The sequence below is a fragment of the Hemicordylus capensis genome, chromosome 4, assembly GCF_027244095.1.
Source record: "Hemicordylus capensis ecotype Gifberg chromosome 4, rHemCap1.1.pri, whole genome shotgun sequence".
Lineage (NCBI taxonomy): Eukaryota > Metazoa > Chordata > Lepidosauria > Squamata > Cordylidae > Hemicordylus > Hemicordylus capensis.
In genome coordinates this window covers 35994117-36019628 of record NC_069660.1, presented here as the reverse complement: position 1 = coordinate 36019628, position 25512 = coordinate 35994117, and the positions used below count along the sequence as shown (strand labels likewise).

The following is a 25512-nucleotide window of genomic DNA, read 5'->3' as shown; positions in this document are numbered from 1 at the left end:
GTCCTTATCCCCCAGGTTGCCACGCTAAATGTTTGCATCCCAAAAGAGCTCCCTGCGTCCCAGCATCATCCCATTTCCCACACACTTCGAAGTTTCACTCCACCCCTGCTCCCACATCCGCGCACACTGTGGAGGGGCAAGAAGAAGCTCTCTGCGCCCAGTAGTTGTCTGGCTACTCCTTTCTCCTCCCTGGGCGAAAAAGCGCCTTTCCTCGGTGGGGGGAGAAAAGGTGTGGGCTCCAGGGAGCTGCTGAAGAGAAAGCGAGTGGGAGGAGGAGCGGGCTTCTCCAGATGGACTGAGCGCACTCTCCGCGCCAGGGGACTGGAGGAGGGAGCGAGAGGGAGCCAGGGAAAGGAGGACAGCCCCGCCGAGCGCGGCTGGGTGGACGCGCCGCCGGCTCAGCTCTCCCTCGAAGTTGTTGCCCCTCTTGCGCTGACTTCCCTCATCGCGGGGGGGAGGCAGCGAGGAGAGAGAAGGCAGCGGCACCGAAGGAGGCAGCGGAGGGGCATCCTCAGTGCCGCCCCGCACCCGCCCCGCGCTCCCGAGGAAATGGGCTTGCGGGTGGCACGCGGCTGATGCCAAGGATGGAGTCCCGTCGGAGTCCCTGAACAGGGCAGCGGCACGACACGAGGAGGCGACGGCGATGGGGCAGGCGCTGGGCATGGGCGCGGCGCTGCTGCTCGTCACGCTAGGTAAGTGTGCAGGCATCCCGAGCCGCAGCAGCCCGGGGTGGCGCCTTGCTTCCAGGTTACTTACAGGGCGGCCCCGGGGTGTACCTCGCCTTGGAGACCCTCCTAAGGATGGATGAAACCGACGTCTGGTGTAGCGGGTCAGGTTCACGGGGGGTCCACTTTGATCCCAGTTTAAAGGTTTCTCTTGAACTCGGGAGTGGGCATCGCTCTCAAGGTGCGTGGTGCTCACGGCTCTCTAGTGGTTCGGTCTGTCTTAAGGTGGAAGGAAGGAAAGATATTTAAAATGCTCCCCCTTCCTCCTTCAGTTCGGATTAGTGGTAGGGGGGAAATGCCATTTATAGAGTTGCCAGCTGTTCCCTTCTTACCAGGCAGAAATGTAATTGCCATGTGCAGGGGGGTTGCCAACGTTTTTGCTGGCAAGCTTCTGTGTGTCATTACCAGCAGTCAAACAGCAGAAATTTAACAGGTGACACACTTTTTTTTTCTTGGCGCGGAGATGAGGTGATCGAAGGAAAGCTTCACCTGCAAAATTTCTACCTCTCAAGCAACTGTTAAAAGCACAGGAGCCCAGTCAGGAAAGAAGCTGACAACCATCCTGAACTATATATATATATATTTAAATTATGCTCAGCAGCAGTTCCTGAGGAAACATCACCATGAACAATAATTGGCCAAGCTGTCGGCAAATTACAGCAAAAAACTCAAGCTGACCCAACTGAACCTTCGGTGAATCTATCTATTCTATTTAGTAACTTCAAAGAATTCAGGACAGTGTTCATAATCTCCCCACCATGTTATCCTCACAACCAGCCTGTGAGGTATGTTAGGTTGAGAGATAGTTCTAGTCCAAGGTCACCTGACGAGCTTCCTAGTTGAGGTCTAGGTCCTCGGCTTTAACCCAGGTATCGCCAGTCTAAGTACTATACCTTATCATACTGCCTCTTGTCAAGGACATATACAGGTATTACATATATAATAGACATATACATGTTATGTATGTATGAATGTATTTTTACATTTATATCCTGCTCTTCCTCCAAGGAGCCCAGAATGGGATACATGGTTGTGTTTATCCTCACAACAATCCAGTGAGGTAGGTTAGGCTGAGAGAGAAGTGCCTGTCACCAAGTGAGTGAGTTTCATGGCTGAATGAACTCGGGTCTCCACGGTCAATATCTAACACTCTAACCACGACACCGTGCTGACTTTTCTCTTGAGAGGATTATTTGCATCAGGACTTTACATACGCCCCCTTCCCATTTGCAGGGTATCTGCTCAGGTCACTGACTGCGGAAACACAGTGTGAAAACATCTACCAAGACTTCTCGGACTGCATCTTGAAACTAGGAGAAAACATGGCTAGCTACGAGGAAGAAGAAGGTGACGAGGAAGAAGAAGGGAGCCAGATGCAGGGGCTGTACACTGTCTGCGGGTGAGTGGCAATAAACTCCTTGACCTACAGGCACATCACATCATGATACTCATCCACAGTGCTGGGATGAGGGCAGGGGATGAATGTTAGGCATAAAGCTCAAAGGCTGTCACACTGGACATTTCAGTTCACATTGTATTTGTGTTGTGTGAGACACATAGGAACATAGGAAGCTGCCATATACTGAGTCAGACCATTGGTCCATCTAGCTCAGTATTGTCTACCCAGACTGGCAGCGGCTTCTCCAAGGTTGCAGGCAGGAATCTCTCTCAGCTCTATCTTGGAGATGCTGGGGAGGAAACTTGGAACCTTCTGATGCTCTTTCCAGAGCGGCTCCATCCCCTGAGGGGAATATCTTGCAGTGCACACACAGAGGGGCTATTCACACATGCATGCAAAACCGGCCTAGCCCAGTTTTGCTGGGGTGTGTGAACTGCCGGAAGCTCTGCAGCTCCTGGCAGTGGCAAACCCGCTCAGGGAACATGCCGCTTAGCCCAGGTTTACCAGGCTAACTGATTGTGTTAGCCTGGTAAACCTGTTGTGTTAACTCCATCTGGAATGGTAGAGCCGCGCAGCACCGATACACGAGTAGCCTCCCAGCCAGCGTCAGAAGCCTCCCCATAATGCACTGTGCACTCGCATCGTGCACACTTTATCTTATGTAACCAGGATGGCTAGCAGCAATGAGTAAAACTGGTCATGTCCAGTTCAGTACTCTCAATTTCACACCTACATTTAAAAAATAAATACATTGCTTCAGTCAATTACTAAATGGCAGAGAAGTCTTCCTATAGATTGGAAAGGAGTGTGGATTTGGAGTCTTTTCAAAAGATGGCCCACATTCTTTCCAGGGCCCCCTGATCACGAGATTATTTGAGAAAATGAGAGCAATCGGTTTTGCAGTGTGGAAGATAAGAGCTCCACATCTCTTGGACCATCTCTCAGTGTCAATTCCTTATTTTTTTAAACTGAAGCTCGGATGAGCGATGTACTTTGCATTGCTGGGGGGATGTTGCAAGATAAATGTATACAAAGAGCTTTACATATAATAATTATGGATAATAATAATCCATTTGTAAAATGCACCAATTGGAGGGCAGAAACCTAAAAGCAAAGCAGTTTTGAGATAGGGTGGAACCCACTGCAGCGACTGATCTCTGGGAAAACTTGACCCAGGCCCCTAGGGAGGAGTTTCTTCAGTTTGAATGTATGATTTATTAATGTCATGTTATTAATGTTAAGAATATTTATATACCTATTTATTTATTTATTTATTTATTTATTTATTTTATTACATAGACCACTCCATCCAAAGGCTCTGAATGGTGCACAAGTTTAAAAAGACAAAAATGAACACCATTTAAAACACACTGCTTAAAACAATATAAGCACATTTTAAAAACAATTCAAAACCATTTAAAACCAATTAAAATACTTAAAAACAATTTTAAAACCTTGGAAGGCCAGGCAAAACAAGTACGTTTTTAGGGCTCTCTTAAAGGCCAACAGCGAGCCTAAATTGTGGATATCTGCCGGGAGTGCATTCCATAGGCCAGGAGCAGCTACAGAGGAGGCCCGGTTCCAAGTTGCCACCAGACATACCGGTAGTAACTGGAGACAGACCTCTCCAGATAACCTCAACGTGTGATGGGGATCATACAAAAGAAGGCGCTCTCTATGGTAGCCTGGTCCCGAGCCATTCAGGGCTTTAAAGGTAATAACCAACACTTTGTATTTTGCCCAGAAACATATCGGTAGTCAGTGCAACTGTTTTAAGACAGGCATAATATGGTATCTCCGGGTTACCCCAGAGACCAGTCTGGCTGCCACATTTTGAACTAACTCAAGTTTCCGAACTATGTACAAAGGCAGCCGCACATAGAGTGCATTGCAATAGTCAAGCCTGGAGGTTACCAGCAGATGCACCACTATTTTGAGATTGTTCTCTTCAAGGAATGGACGCAGCTGTCGAATCAGCCAAAGCTGATGAAAAGCGCTCCTGGCCATAGCCTCCACCTGAGATACCAGGGTGAGGCCTGGATCCAAGAGCACTCCCAAGCTGTGTACCTGTTCCTTCTGGGGGAGTGTAACCTCATCCAGCACAGGAAGATCTAACTCATCCCTCAAATTCCGATCCCCCACAATGAGCAGCTCCTTGGATTCAGCTTCAATTTTTTATTGCTCATCCAGCCCATTACTGCCTGTAGGCAGGCATTTACGGAGTGAATGCCATTTCCTGATTATGATGATAAGGAGAAATAGATTTGGGTGTCATCAGCATACTGATAACACCCTGCACAAAACCTCCTGATGACCTCACCCAGCGGTCTCATGTAGATGTTAAAAAGCACTGGTGACAGAATGGAGCCCTGAGAGATTCCATATAATAGCTCCTGTTTTGTAGAGCAACTGTGAGCAAGCTCCACCATCTGGAATCTGCCTGAGAGATAGGAGCGGAATTACTGCAAAGCAGTGCCTCCTATCCCCACCCCCCCACCCCCAGGCGATCCAGAAGGATACCATGGTCAATGGTATCGAACATCACTGAGAGATTCAAAAGAACCAACAGAGTCACACTCCCTCTGTCGATTCCCTGGTAAAGGTCATCCATCAGGCTGACCAAGGCAGATTCAATCCCATAACCCACTCTAAAGCCAGTTTGAAATGGGTCTAGATAATCGGTTTCCTCCAAAACTGCCTGGAACTGGTTAGCTACCACTCTCTCAATCACCCTGCCCAACCATGGGAGATTAGAGACTGGCCTATAACTATCCATCACTGAGGGATCTAGGGAAGGCTTCTTAAGAAGTGGTCTAATCACTGCCTCCTTCAAACAAGGAGGCATCCTACCCTCCCTCAGCGATGAGTTAATGATATTAACTAGGCCATTTCCAACAGTTTCCCTGCTAGATAGAAGCAGCCAAGTCAGAAAGGATCCAGAGAACAAGTTGTAGGCCACACCACCCCAAGCAGCTTGTCCACGACCTCGGGCATCACAGATTGAAACTGATCCAATCTAATACTGCAAGAGGGACGGCTGGACACCACCCTAATAAACTCTGCAAAAACAGTGGAGTCCAAGTCAGCCCCAATACAAGAGATTTTGTCTGCAAAGAACCCATTAAAAGCATCACAGCAGAACAAAGTATCTGGGGACTGGTTTGAAATGGAAGGAGCCTGAATAAAACTCCTCACAACCCAGGACAGCTCTGCTGAACGTGAACCTGCAGAAGCAATGCACGCCGACCAGAATTGGTTATTTTGCCGCACAAACCCCCCAAAAAGTCCACCAAGGGGTTTACATAAGAAATGTAATGAGAAAAAGAATGAGAATATAAAGAGGGTCACAGTCTCAAAACTAACATAAGGAAGACACTCTATTGTGCTGGAGAGAAACTGGTCCACATATCATGCAGCAAGCCGCAAACCCAAGAGGGATGTGAATGTGTTGCTTCTGTGGCACTTACCAGTCTGTCCATGCTTCTGTGAGCACAGAAGAGGCTCAGTGCGAACAATACTGTGCAAAGATGTGTGTCATGGCCACCCCCCCCCAACTCCCATAATTCCCAATGGCCATTGGGTGCAGTAGCAGTAACGTACAGCAGGGCTACACAACTTTGACCCTCCAGCTGTGGTTGACTGCAACTCCCACCATCCCCAGCCACAATGGCCAATTAGGAACACAGGAACATAGGAAGCTGCTCTATACTGAGTCAGACCATTGGTCTATCTAGCTCAGTATTGTCTTCACAGACTGGCAGCAGCTTCTCCAAGGTTGCAGGCAGGAATCTCTCTCAGCCCTATCTTGGAGATGCCAGTGATAGAACTTGGAACCTTCTGTTCTTCCCAGAGCGGCTCCATCCCCGGAGGGGAATATCTTCCAGTGCTCACACTTCTAGTCTCCCATTCATTTGCAACCAGGGCAGACCCTGCTTGGCTAAGGGGACAAGTCATGGTTGCTACCACAAGACCAGCTCTCCCCTCAAATTTGCTCAGGCGTAGAGCCTTTGTGCCAGTGGCCCGTGTGTGGCCGCGGCCCCACTCACTTCGCCCCCCGCATCTGATGTCAGACGCGGGGTGTGTGGTCTGGCTCCCAAAAGGAGCCGTGCAGCTCTGTTTGGGAGTTGGAGTCCAGCCAGTGCTGCGTTCGCAGCGCCGGACATTTAACTCCCGAAGGGGCTGCGCAAATGCAGCACTAGCCCAAGTCTAGCTCCCGAAGGGGCTGCATGGCCCCTTCGGGAGTTAAATGGCCGACCCTGTGTTCACAGCACAGCCAAGAGCAGTTCTTCCCTACAACGCAGGGAAGAGCTGCTCTTGGCCGCGAACACAGCAGCCATTTAACTCCCAGACAGGGGCCACATGGCCCCCACTCAGGAGCTAAACCAGCACCCCCGTGTCTGACATCAGACGCGGGGTGTGTGTTGGGGCTGCGAGGCGCAGCCCCTGATGGGGCGCAGCCCGGGTTCTTTGAACTCATTTGCCCAATGGTGGCTTTGCCTCTGGATCCGCTCTCGGGATGTTGGAAGTTGTCATTCAACAAAAACTGGGGGGCCAAAGCTGTGCAGCCCTAATGTTCAGCATTGTTTGCAGAGGGCCTCTCCTGCGTTTGTGAGAAGTACGGCCGGACTGCACCAGTGAGCGCATAGCAGCCCTCTTGGGTGTGCCGCGGCTTGCTGTGTGGGTCACTTGTTAGGTTAAGCAGAGAGACAGGCCAGAGAGCTGCCACCATCCAGCCCCCTGCTGAAGAGGCCTCCCCCATCCTCCTCCAACTACCACCACAGAGCAACCAGGGACTGTCTTGCTCTGAGGGGAGGGGAGATGAAACAAGTGAGAATAAGGCCCATGCAAAGAAGCAAACATGTGGCTTGATAAATTGTTCTTTATTTAAGTTTTTTAAAACCGCTTTGGGAGGTTCGCCTGAAAAGCGATATATAAATGCAAAACAAACAAACAGGGACAGCTACACGCCTCCTTCTAGATATGGGAAGTCATCACTTTAAAAGGTACCTCTTTGCCCAGAGAGCAGCTGAGCTGTTCAAGTGCCATGTCATCATATAGGTTTACATGTATGCATCAGTGCATTTGTTCATGTATAAGCAAACGAAAAACACATTTTATCCCTCTCATTTTATAAAAGGTTTTTCACTTTAAGGATAACTGCAGTGCCTTGTGCCTCCCACATCTGGTGACCCTGAACAGTTGCAGCCTCTAAATCCTGCCTTGCCCTGACTTGGCTTGTGTTTGTATTCAGCTTCACAGTGAGAGGTTTGAAGTTCAGGTGGATGTGGCCATTTATTTACCTGTAATCTAATCAGGACCATGTGGAAGGCAATAAAGGAGCAAAGCGTCAAGGTGATGGAAGTCTAGCCTGGAGCATGTCTGGCTAGAGGGCCTGATTAAAACGGAGAGGCAAGAAATGAAGAGTTTGCTGAGATAAATGGATGTCATGGATGGTACTGAGTATGAATAGGTGGCAGTGAGAAAGCCAAGGGAGAACTCAGGAGGTGCAGGGAGCAATCAAGGAAGCTGCCGGTGCTCTGGGGAGGCATAAACCAGCCAGGCCCCCAAGAGAAGAGAAGAGCTGAGATTAGAAAAGCAGGAGTGACTCTATTAATAAGAGCAGGAACTGGCAAACTGATAGGCCAGATTAGGGTGGCAGTGTGGTTCATACAGCAGGTTAAGGGGTTAATGAAGGAGCCAGGAAGGTCTTGGAGGAGGAGGAGGGAAGTTGAAGGAACATGGGAACGGAATTCTTAGCCTTATAGAATGTTACTGCTTGGTAACACATTGATCCAGGAAGGAGATGGCATGAGAAATGACCAGTCCACTGGTCCAAGCTTGAGCACATGAGCTGTCCAGAGCTAGTCAAGTTCCTGTTCAGACTAATTCCTCTTCTTGTCCAGTATTTATTCCCACATCCAGTTTGTTAATTTGTGAAAGAAAATGAAGCTTTTAAAAACATCTTTTACAAGATGGTTCAAAAAGAGGGAGCGGGAAATCCTCAGCTACAAACAACCACCACAACCCTCAATTTAAAACACAGAACTAAGATTGAACAGGGCTGTTTAAAGCCCACAAAGGGAGGAAATATACCGTATATACCCAAATAGAAGGTGACTTGGAATGTAAGATTATGCCTTAAACTATAGAGGCTAAATACAGATTATGATGCCTGCCTCCCCCAATATTTGCCCCTGGTGGCGCAGTGGTAAAGCTGCCGTCCTGTAACCAGAAGGTTACAAGTTTGATCCTGACCAGGGGCTCAAGGTTGACTCAGCCTTCCATCCTTCCGAGGTCGGTAAAATGAGTATCCAGAATGTTGGGGGCAATATGCTAAAATCACTGTAAACCGCTTAGAGAGCTCCGGCTATAGAGCAGTATATAAATGTAAGTGCTGCTATTGCTATATTTAATAGGAAAGAACTAAGAAAAAAACTTGCCTTAGATTCAGGCAAATATGGTAACACTGAAAAAATACTAGTCTTAATGGACAGCACATTTGCTATGTACCTGTACCCCTGCTAACTAAGCAAAGAGGTACCTTTTAAAGTGGCGATTCTCTTCTATTGAGCAGTGGGAGAGCAACTGTCCCTATCCAACACCAGCACAGCATCCCTCCAGAGGCTGTTGCTGTTGTCTGCCTGGTCTTTTCTTTTTAGATTGTGAGCCATTTGGGGACAGGGAGGCATATTTATTTATTTATTTATTACTTTTCAATGTAACCTGCATTGAGAACTTTGTTTGAAAAGCAGTATATAAATATTAGTAGTCATAGTAGCAGTAGTACCAATATAACTGTGATGCAAAATGGTAGTAAATGGAACTGAGACCTCTCTAAGATTGAGATCACACCTGCCTGACATCTAGGGATGCAATGTTTAATTTATCAAATGGTTAGATCAATCCATTAAAACGATCATAATTGATTAAAAAGCTGCCCCTAATTAATCAGGCAACAGATCTTTTAACCCCCACTCCCAATTACTTATAATAAAACTAAAGATGGCTAATACAACAACAACAACAACAACAACAACAACAACAACAACAACACATCTTTATATACTGCTTTTCAACAAAAGTTTCCAAAGCAGTTTGCGAACCCAGACCCAGATAATGACAGGACATGCGTAGTTGGAAGAAACTAGGGCCACTTTATTAAATACAGTAATTACAAAACCTGCAACAAGGAATTGAAGTGCGGGTATCCCCTATGTGGGTCAATCTCATAGAAGGTATGCCCACAAGAGGGCAAAGGACTAGGCCTTGATTTGGCTCAGTACCAGTCTGAACCTCATCTCAACCATGAGGTTACCCCCGACAAGGGGATGCATGCCAGGCCACCTCAACCCAGGTCACGAGGCACTGAGCGGCGTTCACTGGCATGCATCTGAGTGAGAGCGGATCCAGCCTGAGAGTTGTGAGATTACCAAGCCTTCCTCTGTATTCCCACTCACCAACAGCCCTCCACCTTAACATCAAAGCAATTAACCTACCCCGACTCGCACTCAACTGCCGCAGAAGCGAGGCAAACCTCAGTTTACCCCCGCTTACCCGACCCATCAACAAGTTTACTAATTCCTTGCTGCAGGTCCAGGAGGAAGATATAATCCCATGGTCCGACAAATGGACGCCATCTGGCCAAAACCAGGAAACGTCCTGAGCTAAAATCACACATCCACCCATAACTACCACAGCACGGCCAATCTCATGGTTAACCCCATGTCTAGCCTAATTAAAACACTGGATGCTACCATGGCCCCACCAATGCAACCTTGGAATCACATTGGATCAAACGAAGATGAGATCCAGAAACCAAGGTTTCAGTCTCCGAAAATTGTTTGTTGCCTGCAATATGAGAGTCTTACTGCGAAGTAAGTAAGTGTCATTAACCCCAAAATGAATCACCAATACGTGGGGAACTCCCCTCTTAGAAATATACTTAAACAAAGTTGGAAAAAACTAAGTCCATGTCATTTCACAACAACTTTGGCCATGTCAACAAGGCCTATCTGGGTACCCATACTGGTCATGTGAGTGTGTTCTACTGGCCCAGAACACGTAAATGTGCCTGTATATCAATACCTGGTAAGGAGGTCGCAGAATTCCTGAAAAACGAAAGAAATATCAATATTGTGAACACCATCATCATTTACGCTTCAAAGGGTGAATGTACCACTGACAAGCCAATGAGCACCACCATCCTATAGCCCTAATCTGAGCCTCTGAAATGCCGGCCACAGCCACCAATGATGCCGTTCCTGTACTAAAAGAATGAGTGCAATAATTGGCTGGATATCAAGACCCATTTTACGAATGGCTTCCTGGACCACCACCCTAAATTGGTAGCGTGTCAATGGGGAACCATCCTCATGACTAAAGAATGGACCCTGCCCATCACCTTGCACCCTTACAGTATGTAGTTGGACAGTGTTTGAACTAGGCATAAGTTGGCCGGGGTACTAACAGAAAATTTAACACTGATCCTTTTCCGCGACAAATAGTTATTTCCACCCATTTCCCCATGAAATACACATCCCGTTGTTGAAGCAAGTAGGCAGAGGCATCCCGCTTAGATGCTGCTACCATCTCGCTATCCGCATGGCACCAAAGAAGGCTGTCAAAATAGCAGCTCTAAATAATAATACTTCAAAATTTGAAAATATATATATTATTAAGATAAGTCAACAACTTGCTCATTATAGGAGGTGAAATGGGCTTGCGAGTGTTGGGGTGGACCTGTGATTCATGGTCCCAACCCTCCCGGGCCTTATGGACCCTAAAATCAGACATTGAATCAGTTACCCTAATGACCTGATCTCAGATACCAGAGCTGCTAACCTACCACCAATGGAACATGAGGCCAGATCACAATCTCGCAAGTGCACACAAAAGTGTAATACATGCTTGACTGGGACCGGCTAGATATCGGTCAAACCTGAAGTATTCCTAAAGTTGGCAAACTCTTGCACTGCAACAGTATAGCACTTTATGGTACTAGGAGCCAAAGAAAGATGGATTGCCCACTCAATTTCTAATTCCCAAGGTTCCAGAAGTCTTCTGGAAAGATGTCGGGATCCTCCCTGGCCGAAGGTGCTAGGTTCTGAAAGCGGTCCACCTGCATTCGAGATAAGGCATCAGTGATACTATGATCCAAACCAGGGACATGTCTGGCCATAAACAAAAGATTGTTGCATAAACAATGTAGAGTGAAACACTTTACCAGACACATGACCCGAGGCTTTCGTGAGTCCCTGTGTTAATTACATGAACAGTAGCCTGGTTATCACACCAGAATTGTACAGTATGATTCCTAAATTCAAGAACCCATATGTGGGCAGTGACCATGATAGGAAAAAATTCCAAAAATGTCATGTTGTGTATACACCCTTCTCGACCCCAAACAAGGGCCATCTTGCGGAACACTAGCGATTTTGTAAATAGATGCCAAATCTCTGACTGCCAGCAGCATCAAAGTGCAACTGGTGCGCCGCCTCCAACAATATTTTAGACCGCCAAAGGGGAATACCTTTAAATCCCAAAAGGAAATCCTACCAGACCACGGCTTCCTCCTTAATATCCTGATTTATCATAATGTGATGATGGGGAGCTCTAATTCCCTTAGTAGATGCCTAACAAAAGCTCTGCCTGAAGCTATAAAGTGGCATGCAAAACTTAGATCGCCTATTATGCTCTGCAAATCTTTAAGTGGAATCTTTTTAAATGTCAGTAATGGTCTCAAGAGCTGTTCTAAGGCTGCCACCTTGTCCATGGGTAAACGGCAACACTGCTATGGTATCAATTTCTATGCCTCAAAAAGTTAGGCAGGTAGCTGGGCCCTCTGTTTTCTCGACGGCTCACAAGACAATTCATAGAACGTCTCCATGAGATGTCCACACATTATGATTGATTCTGAGCCTCAAAAGAGGAAGTCATCAAAAAGTGTACAACTGAATGGCTGCTGGTGCATTCCCTCAAGGCCCAGTCCAAAAAGGAACTAAAATGCTTGAAGGCCGAGCAAGAGATTGAACAACCCATCAGAAGGGCGCAATCCATGTAGTAAGTGCCATCAAACATAAATCCCAACAGATCAAAATCATCAGGGTGAATAGGCAATAAGTGAAAAGCTGATTTAATGTCACATTTTGCCATAAGGGTGCCCTTCCCTTGGGCTCGCACCATATTAATGGCAGATTCAAATGAGGCATATTGAACTGAACACAAGTTTGGCGGAATTGCATTATTAACCTAGCTACCAGCGGGGAATGATAAATGGTGTATTAAATGAAATTCCCCCGCTGCTTTTTAAAGAACCACTCCCAAAGGAGAAACCTTCAAGTTAGGTATTGGGGGTTCCTTAAAAGGGCCACAAACCCACCCTTCTGTAACCTCCTTATTAATCTTCTCACGCACAATGTTGCAAGAACATCCCCTTGGAATGGTGACCACTACGGATCGAACAGTTGTGGCAAAAAAGGGCATTGTTGCCGGGAACATGATCCCGTAACACCAAACTCCCAGCACGGCTGCAGGCCCAAACCTGGAGATGACTGCCTTTTAGGGGCAGACTGAACAACCAAGTGCCTACTGTCAGAAGGCTCCCCAATTCTAGGATGATTGGGGAGCATAGTCTGCAACCACAAGGTTGGCTGGGAAATGTCCCATGGAAGGGAGGGAAATGAGGCCAGCCCGATTTTGCGGGGAGATGAGGAGAGAGCCAGGTGACTTCCAGGAGCTGGGCGGCTCAAGTTCTTTGAACCTGTCTGCCCAATTATTTCTCCACCCCTGTTAAAACCATACAATTAATGGGCTAAGATTTCTTTAACTGAGTGCCATCCCTACTAACAGCTATTTGAACATGAAAATAAGGTAATTTATTTTGCTGAACTCCAAACCACACACGTTCTATTTGGCCTTCCTCCATTCTGATCCCACATCTGCACCTTGCTGTTGTTGTATATTCGGATCCACCACTTAGCTCTTTGTGTGCAAACCCTTGTCTACCAACTACTAATCTCTGGGTTTTCTCTCTCTCCTTGTCCTGCATATTTTATTACACAGGAACAGGAGTGCCTGTGTATTCTGAGTGGAGAGGTAAAACAGCAGTCGGTCATGTTATTTCACCCAACCCCATCCCTGACCTTCTGCGGCTTCTCAAAGCAAGAACAGGCATCTTGAAGTTCAGAATCATCTGCTGAACAAATGTGTCAGGGTTTTTACAAATTGAATTTTGTACCAACTGCCTGTATGTGACTGGCTCCACATCCCTAAGTCTCTGTTTTGTGCAGGTAGTTTGCAAACAAAACAAAAACCTAGTTCCCAGAAGCCTTAAATCTGCCCATCCTTGCAGGTACTGCATAGAGATAATGGAATATCGTAACACATTTCCCACATTTGGTGGTCCAGGATTTAATTTCTTGTCAGTGACAGTTTCAGAACATGGAGTAGAGACAGGCTAAGAGACTTCAGTTAGTCCTTTAAACCCATAAAGGGCAAAGAGAATGTGAGTCCAAACCAATAAAGGGCAAAGAGAAAGGGTATACAAATTGAGATAGCATCCCATTCTGAGCTGCAACAGGGGGTAAACATACTATAAGCCAGGGTTTCTTAACCTTGGGCCCCAGATGTTGTTGGACTACAACTCCCAGAATCCCCAGACATGGCCTTTGTGGCTGGGGATTCTGAGAGTTGTAGTCCAACAACATCCGGAGGCCCAGGGTTAAGAAACCCTGCTATAAGCCATTAATGCAAAGTTCACAAATGATTCAACAATATATTCACTGTCCCTCTATACCCAGTGTTGGTTGATTGGCGCCCCCCCACCCTTTGAAACGAGAGGTGCTCAAAGGTCTGTCCCCCAGATCTAGTGTGGAGTGTTGGACATCCCTACTCAGCCGCTGGGTGATCTTGGACTGGCAATCTCTCTCTGAGCCTAGCCTATGTCACAGGATTGTTGTGAGGCTAAAATTTGAGGAGGGGCATTGTTCAGTTGTAGGTCACATCCTTTGCATACAAAAGGTTCCAGGTTCAATCTCTGGCATCTTCAGGTAGAAGGATCAGCAAAGACCTTTATCTGAAACCTTAGAGAGATGCTGCCACCCTGTGTAGACAATTCTAAGCCCGATCGACCAAGTGACTTGGTATAAGGTAGCTTCGTAAGTAACTCTTCAAGCTCCTCTCACCTAACCGGCTTCCCCCAGGTGTCAAAATGTTTAGTAAAGAAATGTTAACAAATCAGATAGATCATGGCAGCCCTCTGTGTAATTCAGATTTCCATGTTGCACAGGCAGAGACACTCACAGGGGGCAGGTGCTCAGGAACGCTTATGTTTGAATTGACCCTTAGCAATCTTTAACTACCCTGCCATCTCACAATGAGGTCACCATGAATCCATTCTGATTTTTGGTTAAACAGTATTAGGTGCTAAGAAAATAAATTAAATGTGTGTAAGACTCACAGTGCACTTCACACAGCAGCATTATGAGAGTCATGGTTGAATCTTCTTCTATAGGAAAGTAGTAGTAGTAGTAGTAGTAATTAAAAACAACAACCAACTTTATTGGTTAGCTGCCCAATAACATCTGGGCAGCTCACATTAGAGGATTCTTTGGACATATAAAACAAGATGTTGGAGAGAAGATTTGCAAAGCTTTCTAGCCTAGTTTCTCCCTAACATGCTAGTTTTTTACGTGCAGGGAATTGGTTCATATGGAGAAACACTCAATCACATGAATCCTGCCTGCAAACTGAAACAACACACCCCAAGTAGAGGTTTACCACCTCTGTGAGAATAAGGGCCCAATGTGTTAGTGTGTTAGTGTGTTAGTTAGTTAGTTAATCAGTTATGTATTTATTTATTACATTTTATATCCCGCTGTTCCTCCAAGGAGCCCAGAGCAGTGTAATACACACATACTTAAGTTTTTCCTCACACCAACCCTGTGAAGTAGATTAGGCTGAGAGAGAAGTGACTGGCCCAGGGTCACCCAGCAAGTATCATGACTGAATGGGGATTTGAACTCGGGTCTCCTGATTGCACCTTTATATTTTGCATTTTGTTTATTGGAAAGTTTTATCCACCTTCGTAAGAGCACAGGAACATAGGAAGTGGCCTTATACTGAGTCACATGATTGGTCCATCTAGCTTAGTATTGTCTATACCAGGCCTGCTCAACATAGGCCCCCCAGCTGTATTTGAACTACAACTCCCATAATCCCCAGACACAGTGGCCAATAGGGATTATGGGAGTTGTAGGCCAACATCTGCAGGAGGACCAAAGTTGAGCAGCCCTGGTCTACATTGACTGGCAGCAGGTCTCCAAGATTACAGGCAGGAGTCTCTCTCAGTCCTACCTGGAAATGTCTGGGAGTGAACCTGGGACCTTCTACGTACAACCATGCAGATGCTCTTCCATTGATCTATGGTTCAGTCCTGTAAAGGGAATATTTTACAGCGTTCACATTTAGTAATCCAAATTCAAATCGAGGCAGACCCTGCTTACCAAAGGGGGAAATTCATGCTTGCTACCACAAGACCACCTCCCCTCTTTCTGATTTTCTCACAGAGGCCCCTGTCTGGCATTGGGCATAGTATTCAACATCCTGAGAATCTCAGCTTTCATTTGTTTTTAAAAGTTTCTAGCCTTCAGCACTACATGGATAGATCTGAAAATGTGTGGGCTATGCCTGGCAAAATGCCCAAAGCCAGGAGAGGGGCAAATGGATTTTTCTGTGGTCAGGAAGCTGATCTCCATTGCTCCATCCAGTTTTTCGTTGCTTCCTATGAGTAGGAGAGGCAGGGTAAGTTGTGCAAAGTATGTACGTTTATGTACTTTACTTCAGTAGCATCCTTTATATAGGATATATCCATGGAGTCCACCTTTTCTTTATGCACAGACTGCTATTTTTTAATGCAGACTATACAGCCAGTGTAGAATCCAGAGGAAAGAGTTGTGGTATGCAAGGACAAGACAAGTGGAGTTGAATCAGGAACATTAGCAGGTTAATGAGACAGATATTATTTACAGAGAGGCAAGTGCAGTCTACTTTCAGAACTCTTGCTGCTGGCTGTTTGTTAGCCCCGCCTCTACTCCAGGACTGCAATACAAAGCCCCACTCAAAGGCTGGCCTGGATCAAGGAATGGATTAACCAAAAACACCACACACAGCACCGATTGCTCCGATGGCAAAACTGTTATGCTTGTCCTGTGTTTCAGCCCACCCCAAAAAGATCCTGGGCAATCCCGGGCCTTCCTTGCTGCAATCATGTAGCTGAAAGAAGATGGTTTCCCGAGGACCCTCCTTTTCCACAGTTTGCTCTCCAGAAGTGAGAAAAGGCCGGTCAGTGACAGGAATGGAGATCAGAATAATTGATGCTCCAGAAAGCAGCGTAGTATGAAATCAGCAGCATTTGTTTTTGAGGTATACTTGTGCAACATTCCCCCAGAGTCCAACACTGACAAGTCACATGACCATGGCCTGTCTCACTGAACAGATGGAGGCTGCAAAAAGAGAGGCATGCTGGGAACTGCAATCACTCAGCTGAAAGGCAAAAACTGCTATTGGAAGTGGACACTTCTTCTTCCTCCATTCCTTGTTCTCCCTTTTCTTGCTGGACACCAGATACTTTTAAACTACTCCCTGACTGAACTGCTTTCCCCCTTACGCTGCTGCAAGTTTCAGCGGGCAGGTCTCTTAAAAACCCAAAATGAGTTTTCACTTCGTTTGGCACCAGCCTCTCTCATTATTATTTCAGGTCATTTATTCTACCACAGTAGTTCTATTTAATGAGCCCTTTGCACCTGGCATTTGGATAAATGCTCTGAGATTTAAAAAAAGAACACCAGTGTTGTGATTCATGATTGCATTTGAGTGTTTGGGGCTAAGTAGGACGGTTCTCCAATCTCCACCATCGATGTCTTTTTTCGGAAACCTCTGTTTATGTCAGAAGCTGGACATTATAATCCAGTATTCTTCATTGTAAGGCCCCCATCATCCCTAAGTGCGGCTTAGGTTTACTGAGCTGAGCCTGTGTGAAGCCCAGGCCAAAGCTGAACCCCACCGCCCAATGAGATCATCTGGAGAGGTTCGTCTGCAGTTGCCACCGGCTGGTCTGGTGGCTACTCAGGGACGGGCCTTCTCCATTGTTGCCCCGAGGCTTTGGAACACATTTCCTGCTGAAATAAGAGCCTCCCCATCTCTTACAACTTTTAAAAGGGCAGTCAAGATGCATTTGTTCACCCAGGCTTTTAATTAGATAGTATTTTAATTGTGTTTTAATAGTTTTAACTTTTTAATTTTAATTGCTGACATGTTTTGGCCTTTTATTGGCTGTTTTTGTTGTTTTGTGGACCGCCCAGGGGACTTGCGTTTTGGGCATTATAGAAATGTATTAAATAAAATAAATAAATATTCTTGCACAGTTCCCCTGGCACCATGAGAACACCACCATTCTCATGATCTAGTGCTGCACTTTGCCCAGTGCTGGGAGGCTCCTTTAAGGGAAACAGAGCCCACTTGAGTCCCTGCACCACCTTGGAAGGTTTGTACAAAGCGCTGGGTGGTGTAGCCCTTCCCAATGCTTTCTTCCTAGAGCTCTTAAGAGAGGGCTCCATCTCTCTTAAATGGCCCTCAAGCACCGAGAAAAGTGCAGGAGAGGAGAGCTGGCCTTGTGCTGGCAAGCATGAGCTGACCCCCTTGCTAAGCAGGGTCTGCCCTGGTTTGCATTTGAATGGGAGACTACATGCTTGAGCTCTACAAAATATTCCCCTTAGGGGATGGGGCCTCTCTGGGAAGAGCATCTGCATGGTTGCCTGCAGAAGGTTCCAAGTTCCCTCCTTGGAATCTCCAAGATAGGGCTGAGGGAGACTCCTGCCTGCAACCTTGGAAATGCAGTCTCTAAAAATTAAATGTCCAAGTGGGTAGGTGGATGTATCATGTCTACAGTATATAGCTCTGTTGATAGGGCACCTGCTTTCCATGCAGGTCTCAGATTCAGTCCTTGGTATTTCCAGACAAGGTGGGGAAAATACCTCTTTCGGAAATCCTGGGGAGTGTATACAGTTGTGATCTAGATCAGGGTTTCTTAACCTTGGGCCCCCAGATGTTGTTGGACTACAACTCCCCTCAGCCACAAAGGCCATGTTTGGGGATGATGGGAGTTGTAGTCCAACATCTGGGGGCCCACGGTTAAGAAACCCTGATCTAGATGAACCACTGGTCTGACTCAGTACAAGGCAGCTTCTTGCTTCTGTTTTTGCCTGTCAATTGGTGCACAACACGAAGGCCCTTGGCAGAGCACAGTCTATAGCAGGTAGAATCCAGGCCTTCAGCTCTGTGTAACAGTGGGAGTGTGACTTGAGCATGAACCCTGGGTATGAGAATTGGTTGTCACAAGAATACCCCTATTTTCATCTGCAAAATGTTGAAGAGTATGGGTAGAGATGTTATTGTATGTTTTTAACTTTTGTAAACCGCCTTGGGGTTATCTTTTTAACGAAAGGCAGTATATAAATGCAAAAATAAATGCAAAAATAAATAAATAAATAAATAAATAAATAAATGTGAAGGCCTGGGAGAAATCTGGGAGGGGAAACCCCATTTCATCCTCCCTTTTTTCCTGTGGGGGGGACTGTTTTGTTTTTCCTCAGGAAAAAAAAGGAAAAAACAGTCCCCATCCCCCCTGGATTTTCCCCAGGCCTTCACATCTCTAGGTATGGGCCAGTGGTGGCTGGAGGCGGCTTGAACAGGGCAGGTGGAGCAGAAGGTGGACTTTATCTTTCATGGCAGGTAAATGCTACTGTCTGCTGCTGCTGCTGCCCAGCATCCTGAAGGATGACAAGCTGCCCCCACCACTCAGCTGGTCAATGTGCTTTCACAGTGGCCATTTGAGGGGGTCAGCATGGCAGGGGAGGCCGAGCAGAAGTCCGACTTCTGCTTGGCCTCCCGTACCCTGCAGCTCCCACCAGCTGCCACTGGTATGGGCTTGGCTGTGGATTATCTGCTGGGGTAATCTGGAACAATGTGCTCTTTACTACTGGTTTACCATTTGTGGCACATTTGTAGTCAGACTGGTATATTGTGCCCTGGCCACACCCGCTACACCTTCACAGGCATGTCCTCCTTTTCACTGGTGAAATCCTGAAGAGGACGGTGCTCCTCCCAGACTCTTCCCTTGGGCTTCTTCTTGCCCTCATTTCTTGTTCCAGGGGCTCCTGCTACCCTTGGCCAGAGGCTCCTCCGGCCATCTCCTTTCCTCGGCCTCTTTCTTCTGAGGAGCTGAGTTGCTCAGCCAAAGGTGGCCACTCAACTGTCCCCCACCCCACCCCTCTGTGCCACACACCTTGCCTAGCACCACCACCACTTGCCCCACCAATTCCTTCACACAGCAGTTCCCAGCCTTGGGTCCCCAGTGTTCCCTTCATCCTCAGCCACAGTGTCCTTACAATACAGCCAAACAAAATGAAAAACAAAGACTTTGTCATTGCCCCCCAGCCCTATCAGTTAAGTAAACAATGCAGTTCTTGACTGCATTGCCTGGGAGTTGGTAATGCTGGGCTGGAACTCTGGACCAATTAAAACATATGCTCCTAGACTTTAACTCTCTGTTCTCTAAGATGAGCATTCCAGAAAGGGATAGAGCAGTGCCGGTTATAAGCTCATGAACAAACCATTTGGGTGTCAAGGTAGATGCTCTTCTTTAAAGATAGGCAGTGTCCTCCTGTGACTTCTCTGCTTTGCTTCACGGAAATTAACAGTCTCCTCTTTATCCTTTTGCTGCAGATATTGGGATGAGTTTCACAGTTGTGCTGTGACTGCCCTTTGGGAGTGCCAGAAGGAGGCAGCAACTATCTGGGAGATGCTGAAAAAGGAATCGAGAAAAATCAAATTCCAAGGCAGTCTATTTGACCTCTGCGCATCTGGCGACTCCCAGAATTTCAGCTCTGTGCAGATTCCAACTATACCATTATTAAGTATCACACTGATGGTCACTTGGCTTAATTTATAAAGGGAGTGCAACCCTGCAATTCTGTACAATTGTACATATGTTTCCAGACAATCGATAAATATGTTAGGTAGTTTATTTTCAGTGAGTGCTTGGTTATGTCATGTGGAACACATATGTGGAACACAAGAGGAAAATCCACAATGGATCCTGATCTTTAGCATATTCCAGTGATGTGTGTTATCCATAGTAAGTCTGGCAATTGCTCCAGCGTGAACTTGACCACTTGAAGTGCACTTGGACCTCAGATTTAAACTGCTGAAATGCTGTTCCTGTGGCACAAGGAAAGTGGCATACAGTGAGGGAAATAAGAATTTGATCGCCTGCTGATTTTGTCCGTTTGCCCTCTGACACAGAAATGACCAGGCTATAATTGGAATGGTAGGTTTATTGTAGCTGTGAGAGACAGAATAAAAACAAACCCTCAAAAGCCCAGTGCCCAAAAGTCAGCGATGGATTTGCATTGTAGTGAGGGAAATAAGTATTCGATCCCTTCACAAAAGATGTCTTAGTACTTGGTGGCAAAACCCTTGTTGGCAATCACAGAGGTCAGATGTTCCTTGTAGTTGGCCAACAGGTTTGCACACAACCCAGGAGGGATGTTGTCCCACTCCTCTTTGCAGATCCTCTCCAAGACAGAAAGGTTTCGAGGCTGATGTTTGGCAACCCAAACCTTCAGCTCCCTCCACAGATTTTCTATGGGATTAAGGTCTGGAGACTGGCTGGGCCACTCCAGGACCTTCATGTGCTTCTTCTTGAGCCACTCCTTCGTTGCCTTGGCTGTGTGTTTTGGGTCATTGTCATGCTGGAATACTCATCCACGACCCATTCTCAATGCCCCGGCTGAGGGAAGGAGGTGCTCACCCAAGATCTGACGGTACATGGTCCCGTCCATCGTCCCTTCGATGCGGTGAAGGTGTCCTGTCTCCTTAGCAGAAAAACACCCCCAAAGCATAATGTGTCCACCTCCATGTTTGACGGTGGAGATGGTGTTCTTGGGCTCATAGGCAGCATTCCTCCTCCTCCACACACGGCGAGTTGAGTTGATGCCAAAGAGCTCGATTTTGGTCTCATCTGACCACAACATTTTCGTCCATTTCTCCTCTGGATCATTCAGATGTGCATTGGCAAACTGCAGACGGGCCTGTACATGTGCTGCCTTGAGCAGGGGGACCTTGTGGGCACTGCAAGATTTCAGTCCTTCACGGACTGAAATTGTTTTCTTGGTGACTATGGTTCCAGCTGCCCTGAGATCATTGACAAGTTCCCCCCGTGTAGTTCTGGGCTGCTTTGTCACCGTTCTCATGATCATTGCAACTCCATGAGGTGAGATCTTGCATGGAGCCCCAGACCAAGGGAGATTGACAGTTATTTTGTGTTTCTTCCATTTGCGAGTTATCATGCCAACTGTAGTCACCTTCTCACCAAGCTGCTTGGCGATAGTCTTGTAGCCCAGTCCAGCCTTGTGCAGGTCTACAACCTTGTCCCTGACATCCTTCGACAGCTCTTTAGTCTTGGGCATGATGGTGAGTTTGGAAGCTGAGTGATTGCTTGCTTCTATGGACAGGTGTCTTTTATACAGGTACTGTAACAAGCTGGGATTAGGAGCACTCCCTTACAGAGGGTGTTCCTCATCTCAGCTCATTACCTGCATATAGTGAAAAGACACCTGGGAGCCTGAAATCTTGCTGGTTGATAGGGGATTGAATACTTATTTCCCTCACTACAATGCAAATCCATCGCTGACTTTTGGGCACTGGACTTTTGAGGGTTTGTTTGTTGTTATTCTGTCTCTCACAGCTACAATAAACCTACCATTCCAATTATAGCCTGGTCATTTCTGTGTCAAAGGGCAAACGGACAAAATCAGCAGGGGATCAAATACTTATTTCCCTCAGTGCAAATGCTTTCTGCAGCTTGGTTGGGTTAGTTGGATAGTCTTTTGTAAAACTGCCAGTCAAGTTCTTCTGTTGACATACTCACACATGCACACAACCCTCCCTTAAGACATCATTTGGTGCAAATTTGGAGCTACTAGAGGGCATCCTATGTAGACTGAATTCTTGAAAGCCATTTTGCTCTCAGCATTGATTTCCCCCCAGAAAAGCCATTTCACAAGGATTCATATCAACCCTGAAACAATCAAGAAAAACTCAACATGTCACACAGCTATGTTGCTACAGTAATCTGGCCATGCATAAGTATGACTTATCTGTGTAATAGAGCACAGTTGCTTCTATCTTTCTTATGTGATCATTTGTTTGCCTAAATAAATGAATTATCACATAAGAAAGGTACAATCAACCATGCTAAATAAGTTGGATTACCGCTTCAGCCTATTCCTTTGAAGAGCTCTGGAATTTTTGCACTCTTTTATATATGCATTTACAAGAAACCCATCTGTACCACCCATCTTTTTTCCTGACAAACAATTTTTCTCTTCCTTTATTTGCCCAGGGTGATGTGAGATTAAGTAACTGCTGTCAGTGCTTCTAAAATGCATGGAAATATTTGGTCATCAAGGACAGGAAGAATTATCAACCGTTTTCTGGTGAAAACTACCTTTTGGGGGATATGCCAACTTCTTTAGCAGACTAGTCTGCTTGAATGCATGGGAAAGTGCACAATCCTGCCACCTCCTCATGCATTCAAGCAGAGGTTCTCAACCTTGGGTCCCCAGATATAGGGCCTTTGGGGCTGGGAATGATGGGATTTGTAGTCCAACAACATCTGGGGACCCAAGGTTGAGAACCCCTGCATTCAAGGATTTTTCCTCCCTGAAGAGGCTAATGTATTACTACCACATTATTTCTTTTGCACATTCTTGTCTGCTCCCTTAGTCTGCAGAAGCCCATCTCTTGCTATTCATTAAAATGAACTTCGGGTCATTCAGCTCAACATGGCTTCTGCTCCCCAGTTTCCTTACAGACAAAATTTAACAATGTTGAATGAAATGACCAGGTTGACGGATAGATTCTTGGCACAAGAGCAGCTGCTGAGGAAACTCTGTCTGGGAGCAAGCCCTAGAGTGCCTGCACGGAACCAGATTCATTAAGAAAAGGAAGCCATCTGCCATTTACCTGCTCTGTGGCAGGAGAAATGCAGCTGAAAGCTGCTCAAAATACATAAGGAAGATGGATCTTCCAAGGCTGGAGATAAAGGAAAACAGGGCCAGCCTTTAAATAAGTGTGTGGGGGGGTGCGAGATCCCACTCTTAACATATAATACCTCCATTCAAGTATAGGATGTCAGTTTTACTGCACAAAAAAGCAAGAGTTAAGTCCTGCATTTACATGACACAAATTAGTAGTATGCCTTCACATTACTTGTGCATGCTTTTCTAGAGAAGCATGGTCTGAGGGATCCACTAATCAGGGACTCCTCCATGGGATGGGAAGGCATTCTGTACATTCTCTGAAATAAACTTCATATCTGTTTCTTTAAAGCAGGCCTGCTGAACTTTGGGTCCCAGGTGTTTTTGGACTGCAACTCCCATAATCCCCAGCCACAGGGGCCAATTGCCAGGAATTGTGGGAGTTGTAGACCAACATCTGCAGAAGGGCCGAAGTCAAGCAGCCCTGCTTTAAAGAAAGGTTATGGCCAGGGCAAGAGGTAGTGGTGAATAAAGGGGGCAGAACTGCAAGAGTTGCTGTAAACCACCCAGAGACTTGCATTTTGGGCAGTATATAAATGTTTTAAATAATAAATAAGACCAGGAAGGCCAGTTTTTCTACCCACACTAGTAATAATCCAAGGCAGTAAAGATAAAATCTATAGGCTAACCCTGATTTTCCCTCTCTCACACCACCCCCACTTCCTATGTATGACATCTTCTAAATAAGTACTAGTCCTTATGGTTGCACAAGAAATGCAAAATGTGGGCAAAATGCCTATTGCGTCTCCAAAGTGAGGATGGCTGCTGAATAGCATGCCCACTGATTGGGTTTTTGGGACTTGTATATAGCTGCTCATCCCTTTTCCTGGAAAGCCAAAATAAGTTGTGCAAAATGGTAACAGTTGTAGAATTATTCAACATAAAACAAATTATGTAAGTTTGCTTGGTGCATAGGCACTGCAGAATTCAGCTCAAATCTTGGTGCCATATTTTAATTTTGGCATGGAGCGCATTCAGCCCTGCCTACAAGTTCTGACTAGTGCTTGATACAATAGCTGACATCCAGACTAAATTACCTGAGTTGAATAACTCCTGAGTAGTTAGACTGGGTAACAGACTGGATATCAGCCAAATTTAGCTAAACAGCTGGGTTGTTGTTGTTTTTTAATTGCCAAATAGAGAGCCTCAGTTTGCTTGTATCCTAGTCTACATCTGTGCAATCTGAGAATTTGTGCAGAAGGCACAATGAGTCTGCAAGAGATTCCTCCATTGCCATATTAGGACTACTCTCACATTTCAAACTGTTTGAACTTTCAGCTGGAGGAAGAGTTCCGTGTAACTTGAGTTTGCACAAGATTTTGTGAACATTCACTGGCTGTAATAAATCACACTTAGCATGCATACAGTGACTTCTGAGTTTTCAAAGTGTTTGACACACATTATCTCAAAAAAGCTCACAACCAGTTGTTCCCTTTAACAGAGCTTCTCAGAAGTTGTTGACAACAACTCCCATAATCCCCAAGCAAAAGCCACTGCAGCTGAGGATTCTGGGAGTTGTAGTCAACAACATCTGAGAATCCCTGTTAGAGGGAACACTGCTCACAACAATCCTGTAAAGTAGGCCAGTATGGCGGGGAGGCTATGAGTGATTTCTCTCAGACTAATTCATGGTTGAAGTATGCTCTGAGCTGGGAAATTCTTAGCTTGCATAGCTCACTCTATACCAGTGGTCACCAAAGATACAATTTACTGCCCCATGATAATATTTTATTAAGAGGATGAAGACGTCAGGCATTGATGCTTAGTTGTGAGAAAAAGAAAGGGGGGATCTGGCAGAAAATGGAAGCAAAATCAAGGTAAGGCTAGTATTGTATAGGAAAGGCTTTGCTGAAGGAATGGATCTTGAGCATTAGCCGAGTTTCAATTGTTTTCAGCTCTCCTCAGTTAAGTTTTACTTCATTCAAATGCTTCTGTCCTCTCACAGTAATAAAAAATGGTACATCAAACAAGTATTACCTTTTCTGGTTTGTACTGATTGGTTCTACAGAATGAACACAGCACCAACTGTCTTTAATAGATAATACCTTTCAGCAGATTCTCCACCTTGGGTCCCCAGATGTTGAACTACAGCTCCCGCCCAAGTTGTCGAAAAGCCACTGGGAGTTGTAACTCAACATCTGGAGGCCCTGCCTTTCAGGTGTTTGAAAATATTCCCACCGTGCCCCACCTGATCAATGGGAGAACAAATGCTTGGCACATGCAATCCCCG

General features: G+C 46.1%; 1 protein-coding gene across 1 annotated transcript; it reads left to right on the top strand.

Moving 5' to 3' along the window:
* Positions 1-157: 157 nt before the first annotated feature.
* On the top strand, positions 158-25255 carry LOC128323401 (neuritin-like). Its single transcript, XM_053246453.1, has 3 exons — positions 158-692; positions 1959-2124; positions 19906-25255. Exons 1-3 carry the CDS (start codon positions 644-646, stop codon positions 20129-20131), a joined length of 441 nt encoding a protein of 146 aa, XP_053102428.1. The 5' UTR covers positions 158-643; the 3' UTR covers positions 20132-25255.
* Positions 25256-25512: the final 257 nt, after the last annotated feature.

Coding starts and splice junctions, on each gene's coding strand:
- LOC128323401 (XM_053246453.1), top strand. CDS start 644: ATGGGGCAGGCGCTGGGCATGGGCGCGGCGCTGCTGCTCGTCACGCTA. Junction 693..1,958: donor GCTGCTGCTCGTCACGCTAG/GTAAGTGTGCAG, acceptor TCCCATTTGCAG/GGTATCTGCTCAGGTCACTG. Junction 2,125..19,905: donor GGGCTGTACACTGTCTGCGG/GTGAGTGGCAAT, acceptor CTTTTGCTGCAG/ATATTGGGATGAGTTTCACA.